The sequence below is a fragment of the Camellia sinensis genome, chromosome 1 (assembly GCF_055761805.1).
Source record: "Camellia sinensis isolate YWXY chromosome 1, ASM5576180v1, whole genome shotgun sequence".
NCBI lineage: Eukaryota > Viridiplantae > Streptophyta > Magnoliopsida > Ericales > Theaceae > Camellia > Camellia sinensis.
The window spans coordinates 117,795,514-117,804,336 of NC_138961.1; the positions used below are offsets into that span (position 1 = coordinate 117,795,514).

An 8,823-nucleotide genomic window follows, 5' to 3' on the forward strand; every position below is an offset into this window, starting at 1 on the left:
GAGTCCTCGGAAGACCCACAACGAAATCTATTGTGGCATGCTTCCACTTTCACTTGGCTATAGGTAAAGGTTGTAACAAACTCGTTAGCCGTTGGTGTTCAACCTTCACTTGCTAGCAAGTAAGGCACCTCGAAACAAATAGGGGCATATCTCTCTGTATTCTCCTCCACCAAAATTGACGACAAAGGTCATGATTCATCTTCGTGCCTTCCAGATGCACTGCAAGGCGTGAATGGTGGAACTCTCAGATTACCTCCTTTCTAGAAGACTCTGACACAAACAAGCGGTTTAATATCTTACACTTAAATCAAAATGAACATTCAGATCCTTTGCTACTTTCCCACTGTAGATCTTCCCTCATATAATCTCCAGCTCATGGTCACGTTGTTGTGCCTTAATAACCTGACTAATCAAAGTAGGTTGTGCAACAACAATAAATAAGGTAGCCAACTCAACAGACTCACCAAGATGCAAGTCAAACTCACCAGGAACACTCAACATCTCCCATTCCCAGATGGCAATACACGTTACACTACTCAGGACTTCTTACTCAAAGTATCGATCACTAGATTGGCCTTTCTCAGATAATAATGCAACTCAAAGTCATAATCCTCAATGAACTCCATCCACTTCATCTGTCTCAAATTCAAGTCTTTCTGTGACAACAGATATATTAGACTCTTATGATAAAAAAACACCTAAAATCTCTCTAGGTACAGATAATGTTTCTAGATTTTTAAGGCAAAGATTACTGCCGCTAGTTCTAGGTTATGTGTAGAATAGTTTTTCTCATGAGTTTTCAATTATCGAGAGCCATATGCCACCGCCTTTCTTTCTTGCATCAACACATAACCCAACCCTTCTTGAGATGTATCATAGTGCACCGAATAACCCAAACCCCTTTCGGAAGTAATCAAAACTGGAGCAGTGATGAGTTTAGTCTTAAGTTCTTGGAACAACTTTTCACAGGCCTCACTCCACACAAGCTTAATTCCCTTTCTCATCAACCTAGTCAAAGGTGAAGATAGCCTAGAGAAATCCTTCACAAAGCATTGGTAATTCTTGGCTAAGCCCAAGAAACTCCAGATCTCAAAGACATTCTTAGGTTGCTTCCAGTCCTGTACTACGTCTATCTTAGAGGAATCCACAGTCACTCCTTCCCCAGAGAAAACATGGCCTAGAAACTTAACATTCGTAAGCCAAAACTCACACTTTCCAGACATAGCATACAAACGGTGTGCTCTAAACAACTCAAGTACAACCCACAAGTGCTCCACGTGCTCCTCCTTGGAATGTGAGTAGACTAAAATGTCGACTAAGACAACCATAAACCAGTCTAGGAACTTATGGAAGAATAGATTCATCAGGTCCAGAAACGAAGCTGGTGCATTGGTTAGCCCAAAAGGCATTATTAAGAACTCATAATGGCCATATCGCATGCAAAATGCCATTTTCTAAATGCCCTCCTCCTTCACCCACAACTAGTGATACTCCGATCTCAAATCAATCTTCGAAAAGCAACAAGATCCCTTTAGTTAGTCGAACAAATCATCTATCATCGGCAATGGATATTTGTTCTTGATAGTTATTCGGTTCAACCTACGGTAGTCAATACACAACCGCAAAGTGCCATCTTTCTTTTTTCACAAAGTGAGATGGCATTCCTCAAAGCGAGGTACTAGGGCATATCAAGCCCTTATCTAACAAATCTTGAAATTGCACCTTCAACTCATAAAACTCAGTTGGTGCAGGAGCTGTGCCTGACGCCAAGTCAATAGAGAACTCAATCTCGCTATGTGGTGGTAAGTTGGTAACATCCTTCGAAAAGACATCCGGATAGTCTCGAACCACTCTCGGTAAGTCACTTTGTGATGACCCTAACATGCATATCATTTTTTTGCATTTATATTTTAGACACCCCATTTTTGATGGCCCTTTCGACATGGACACCATTGCATGCACACCTGATGATGAGTTTATTTGCTCGCCAAGTGCTCGAAGTCCTCAATGGGATGCCACAACTTTGAGCCTCTCAAGCCCTCTACATTTGTTATCCCAGTTTTGGCCAAGCCTAGCTTTTCCAGCCTGCAGCTGCTAGTGGCCTGCCGGCCACCTTTTGAGGCTGCCAGCCATCACTTTTGGGCTGCAAGCCACTGATGTGGCTTGCCGGTCACCAGTGATAGACGGTTGGGCACCACTGATGGTCAGCCGGCCACAAGTGTATTTTGTAGATATTTTATACCAGTTGTTTGCACAGATGCATGCATCTATCCCCATGTGTATGGCTGGATCTCCTTAAGGGAATTTCATGTTTTCTATATATAGAGACCCCCCTCTCTTGTAGCAAGGTTGAAAAATTTTAAACTAAAAAATTTTCCTATCTCTCTACAATTCTCTCTCTCTACAAATTCTCCACACTTTTGCCTATAATTCCTCAACCTTTGCCTATACACCCTTAACCAAATCTCACTATCTTTGAGTTGAGGTAATTTTGAGTTTGGTTTGAGCTTTAGATGGTGTTGTTTTCTTGGTTTTGTTGCTAAGAATTACTCTTCTCTTCAAAGGTATAAGACTTTGCTTTTAGCATTGTTTTATTTGCTTTTACTCCTACCGTTTTTCCATTATTTTGGGCTGTCAAAACTCTGTGTTTTTTGGGCTGAAGCTTGGGTTTAAGGCCATTAAAGGTTAAGGGGTTGATAGCCCTTCTTTGTACCCTGTTTTAGAGGCCTTTGCCCTTGTGTTTTCCATCCTTTTACTATTTTTTCCAAGCTTTTAAACACTGATTTTTAGAAGTTTTTCAGTGACCAAAATCATATTTTGAAGTCCAAAATTGGAGGGAATAACCTCCCCTCCTTGTGTCTTGCTTACTATCCTAGTTTGTGCCATGTTTTAGCATATTAATCTAGTTACTTCTAGCTCAATTCCAACATGTTTTAGGACTGCTTTCAACCTGTTTTACGATTATTTTGGGCTGTTGGTTGCATTTGAGCTTTATTTTGCATACTTATAGTGTAATAGTCCTCACAAGTTTGGTGTTCTAGGCCTTAGGCACCTTCTTGTTTGAGTTGATAGCATTTATTTATGCTCTTCCCTCTCATTTTCAGCACTTAATCATCTCTGCAACCTCCCTCCTTTCTTAGTTTTATTTTGCTTCGAAAGTGGTTCAAACAACTTACTTGTTTAAAGCATGAGATTGAGGTGTCATGCTTAATGGTTTAATCCTTTAGGGGGTTCATTACCAATGGTATGGTGCTTCTTTCATACCCAAAGCAACTTGTGTTTTGAGCCCTCTTTCCATTAGAGGACTTTAATTCACCTCTTGGACTTAATTGAATTAAAGAATGATTGATAAATGGAATGAGTAACTAAAACTTGGGACTGAAGTGAGAAAGATAAGAATTTGGTGTGTTCAATCGGACGTTAATTGAACACATGGAAGCTTCAACCATTTCATACTCATTACTAATGAAATAATTTAAGGTTACAAGGCCTCTTCTTCCCTTGATCATTCATGAAAGGGAGAAGATTTGTGTCTTGTTTTGCATTCATTGAACTTGTACACTTGGTTTCACAAGCCATCATGTAATGAAATTGCATTAATTGATGGTTTGTGAACCAAAGCTTGCTACTCCTTTGATTTTTCCATGAAAAGGAGAGGCAGGTTGTACAACGTGCTCTGTTTGACGTCTGTTACAGTAGGATGAACATGTGTAGCACTGGCTGGCAGGCCACTTTCCATGGCCAGCAAACCACCACCCATGGCCGGCAACCATCATCTATGGGCGGCTGGTGGTCGGCAATCTTTACTAGTGGCTGGCCAACCACTGATGCAAAACTCAGTAGAGTGTTGGTAAGGCAGAGCAGAGTGGGCAAAAATATTGGTGTTCAACTGTGCAAACAGAGGCATTCAGAAGCAAAACGGTGGTCTTTTCGGGTGGAAACCGAGCATGCACATGCACATCCCTTGTTTCCCGAGGCATAGTAGTTAGTTGTTTAGTTTAATTACTTATCTTAGTTGCACTTGCGTTGTAATTATTTAATGCATTAGTTAAATAGTTAATTCTAGTGTTGCGATAATTAGTTAAGTAGTTCAGCTAGTTATTCATTTCGGTTTGTAATAATTAGCTTAATTAGATTACCCCTTAATTAGTTAGTTAATTAGCTAGTTTATTCATTCGAACTCTCCTTTGTGAGAGCACAATGTAATAATGTGTATGTCTTCCAACCCCACGTCTTTCTCCCTTTTATTTACCAGCTTATGATGGTTAGATTAGGGGTATCACGTTTCAATTAGCATTCTTCATATTTGCATCTATTTGTATTGCATGCGTCGAGGCTCGGTTCATCATTCTAACTGCAGTGTCGTTTAAATACTTCTTTGAATACGTGCTTAGACCGCATTCTATCAAAATAGACTCATATACCATTTAGTAGCCGAGCCTATTTTAGTTGCATTTTTGCATGTGTTGCATTAGAGATATTGCATGGTTAGGAATCATGCATTTTTTTTTCTAACTCTTTTGTTTATTTTGGCTTGGAGTACTTGGTAACCTTTTATATGCTTTAGCATAATCGCATGTGTGTGAATGTTGTCATGTCTAACATGCTTGCCATGAGGCTAAATGTTTAATTGATAAACTGCTTGTATGCCTATGGATGAAGGCTTATTGCTTGAATTGGAATAATTTGAGTAAATGTTTATATGCGATCACTTTTTCAAGTGGTACATATTTGAAACAATTTCAAAAACAAACATGACTCGAAGTGTTCCAATTCTTGCAAAGTTAGTCTATACTTGTGTGTGTGCGCATCACATTGTAATGCTAGCCGAATAAACTAGAACAAGAGCATTTAATGTTGATAAAAATCATATCATGATTAGTAGAGGCCAATCTTTGATCGGGTGAGCGGGGGTGCTCAAATGTATTCATGACCTTCCCTTCTCGTACCTAAGTTCCCGAGCCTAGGTAACTTTGGTGATGACGGACACGTGGCCTTTGGCATGAGTCTTGGGTTTCCTAAATTTATCCAAAAATAAAAAATATTTAGGTGGCAACTTTGTATCTGGCAAAGCAGCCCAATTTTAGCATTTTTTATTCAAAATCGATTTTCCAAAAGATTTGCCAGATTTGGACTCTTTGGTGTTTATCAATTTCCCATTACATTTGTGAGATTAGATTCAGAATTGGGGGAGTCCAAACTGTAGGGCTTATTTCGAGTTTCTGAAAAGGGGGCGTGAAAAAGTCGAGCTACAGTTTTTGGCAACTCTGCTGGGGTTGACTTGAAATTCATGATATGCATTTTTTTCTACACTTGTATGCTTCTTTGCATTGCATTTGCATTTGCATTGCTGCACCTAAGTCATTGTGTTTTCCATCTGCTATTCCTGGGTTGTTTGCTGGAGGCTTGCTTGGAAAAGCCTGTCAAAAGGCTAACCAGTCGTGGGCTCTGCCATGATGGGAACACTACCCTTGGTTCTGGATTACCGTTGTACCATTTGATCCTCCTTTCACTTCTCAGTGTTGGATGTAAGAGGTATATTAGGTAGTCTTGCTGAGGTACCTTTTTTGATCATTTGGCCTAGTTGTATATCGATAGCCATAGAGACTGTTCCAAACTAGGACATGATGCTTACCCGAATGCAAGAAATGTGTGAAACCACTTTGTTTGATTAGTGAACCCTAGTTCCTGACGAAACTAGGACAAGGTATCCCTACCCCCTTATAGGGGCGTTTTGGCTCTCACTTAGCTGATATGTGCTTTTAGAGTGAAACTCTACAGGAACATGCGTATCAGTTACAAGTTTGGGTATCAGTTTTGGGGGTAAAATTCAGTATTGAGCGCAGTCCTATAGCTTTGATTACATCTGTGTTAATTAAAATCTGAGCTGAGCTACTGTGCAGTTTCTGATTACTGCTTTCTTTTTTATTTCTTTCTTTTACTAGGTAGTATAACACAAGAGCTTCAGATAGTTCGGATATCCCCTGAGCACTCTAGACCCTTGTTAGAAGGCTTTACAGATCCGAAGATTTTGTTAGGGGACAGCCAGTGTTTACTTTGCTCTCACCGATTACTAGACGAAGAAGAGTTAGGCAGACTTTAGCAATCCAATTTCTACAACAGTCACCACTTATCTCACCTGCATCTAGTCAAGGACAGTCTTCTACAACTAGGTCAGCAAGAGATCACTCACCTATTCAGATGTCCCAATACCCTGCAGTCAGTATGGAGGACTTGATCCGTCATCTCCAACAAACAGTAGAAACCATGTTGCAAGATGTTGCTTGCCAAGTTGAAGTTACAGCCTACCAAGCTGAAGTGATAAACAGGCTGCAGCAACAGTAACCACAATCGACAACGGCTTCTGCATCTTATGCACCTCCTGCGAGTATCCCAGCACCTGAAATCACTGCTAATGTCCAAGAGAATCTGGGCAATCAGGCAGACCTAGTCCCACTACAAGCCTTCAAGGCACCAGTATACCAAACGGAGCCTCTGTTTGAATTTGAAGCTAACCCAACTGTACTGAAAGTCAACAAACTCGTGAAGCTTCTTAAGCGGGAAAAGGGTGTTAATTCAATACTTGACATCAAAGATGGTTATACCGACTCCGCAGTAACTTTGCCAGATCGATTCAAAATGCCACACATCGATCGATTCGATGGCTCTAGGGATCCCATGGTTCATTTGCGGTTATTCTTAGATATCCTACGGCCGATGGGCCTTACCAGACTTCAAAAGCTGTCTCTTTTCAATCGGACCTTATCAGGAATTGTAGCTATCTAGTATGCAAATTTGGAGGATTTAATGAAACGGAGTTGGGAAGAAATGGCTGAAGCCTTCATCGCACAATACTCATACAACACGTAGATCAAGGTCACAACACGTGATCTTGAGGCAACGTGCCACGAGTTGAAGGAAGGCCTTTCAGACTTTGTGATAAGGTGAAGGGCTGAGTCATCAATGATGACTACTACGCTGTTAGAGAAAGACTAGATACGGATGGTGGTTTACAACTTTCAAGGGAAATTTTTACAGAAGATGATCGTCTTACTACTGTTCACATTCACTGAGCTCTATGAGATAGGGGTTTAGATTGAAGATGCAATGAAACAGGGGTTGATAACCGATGAGAAGGAGCAGGCCAAGAGGCCTATTGCACGTAGTTCCAATGCAACCACTAGTGGAAGCACAACTGTGCGGCCGTCTGATTTGAGAGTCGTCATCACCACACCCAAGACCGCCAATCCCTTTGCCAGCATAACTCCACAAACCTCAAACAACTAGGACCGATCCCAAAGTACCTTTGCTTCACTCTACATGCCTTTATCCCAAGCTATGAATGTACTAATCAAAAAGAGGTACGTCAAACAGCTAGAGCCTCGCCCATTACCTGATCCCCTCCCACCTAAACACAACGCAGCTAAGTATTGTGCATTTCACTAGCAGCACAGTCATGACATCGACTAATGCTTCAGGCTGTGTCATGAGATTGAAGATCTCTTCGATAACAAGGTGATCGCACCTCCCCAAAAACCAAATGTCACTACAAACCCTCTTTCACCTCACAATCAAGTTCCTCTACCCCGTCATATAAACCTCATCTACACACTGGCCATCCCCTATGACCCCAGCATATATATTACCCCTTCCCACCTACCCAGACCGACGTTGTTCATCCCTGAGAGCACGGACTTGTGCATGATGGACACGTCTACACTTCAACCTGAACCCGTGGTGGTGACTGTGGTAGAAGGAGAAAGGTTGGCCTTGGAGGAAAATGCCAGCCCATTGCCTGAGAGTTCTGCGAACTTGTCTGAGGGAATGTAGGACTCGTGCTACTACATTGTGCCAGTCGATCAAGCCAAACTGGAAGTGGTGTTGCCGACTGGGATGGAGGTCAATGTGGGCTTGAGCCAAGGGTTAGATGATCTGGTAGAGCTAGAAGAGGACATAGACAATTTGCAGTTCTTTGACGAACAAGATCAAGGAGACGTGCATATTGATTGGTTTGATTTGAATGGGTCAACGGACAACTCCAGGTGGCTCAGTGACGAGCCCGACAGAGAGGAAACAACTGAACTGAAGCTGGAGGAATAGAAAGCGGGAGCCGTTGCAATGGCTGGAATGGCCGATGGAAAAGGTAAACCACCAGAGAACACCGGTGTGGAACAATCAGCTCAAGAACTGGGCATTGTGAGTATTGTGAATACAAAACAAGAAGCTGCACTGAAACAATTTGCAAGAGAGAAGGCTGAGGAAAACTAACAAGCTTTGACAGTTCAACACCTTGCGGGGGAGATTTCTGATAAGAAATTGATCCAAATGGAGGCGGACAATTGGTTGTTGGCTGCCAAAGGAGTCTGGTGGGATGATGACGATCTACATTTAGCTCATATCGATAAGGATTAGGGTGAGGATCTTCCCGACAATATTTGGTACGTAGAAGAGATCGGCCACATGACAAGATGTGGGTAATATTTCAAGCCACCACACTTGGACCAGGCTGAGGGATTTCGGAAGGATAAGGAGGTTGAAAAGCAGAAAGAAACATAGTTGGAAGAAGAGGCCGTGCTGAAATAGTTGAAGAGAATTCAAGCCTACATTTCGATTTGGGGTCTGCTTATGGCTTCTCGGGTGCATCGACAGGCTGTACTATCAACGATGGATAAGGCAAAATTGTCCATTGATACGACTCTTGAACAGCTTGTGGGGTTGGTCTTCCCGGGTGGCACTACGCCAACTCTAACCTTCTCAAACAAAGAACTGCCATCGGAAGGCTCAGCACACAACACACCTCTGTACATATCAGTAGAGTGCAAA

The 8,823-nt window shown here is 41.9% G+C and overlaps 1 protein-coding gene across 1 annotated transcript; it reads right to left on the reverse strand.

The window, feature by feature from the left end:
- Nucleotides 1-803: 803 nt before the first annotated feature.
- Nucleotides 804-1,223, reverse strand: LOC114289801 (putative mitochondrial protein AtMg00860). The gene has a single exon (XM_028233615.2). It carries the CDS (start codon nucleotides 1,221-1,223, stop codon nucleotides 804-806), a length of 420 nt encoding a protein of 139 aa, XP_028089416.2.
- Between the last annotated feature and the right edge of the window lie 7,600 nt (nucleotides 1,224-8,823).

Bases quoted from the DNA above. Each gene is read 5' to 3' on its own strand.
- LOC114289801 (XM_028233615.2), bottom strand. From the start codon at position 1,223: ATGTCTGGAAAGTGTGAGTTTTGGCTTACGAATGTTAAGTTTCTAGGC.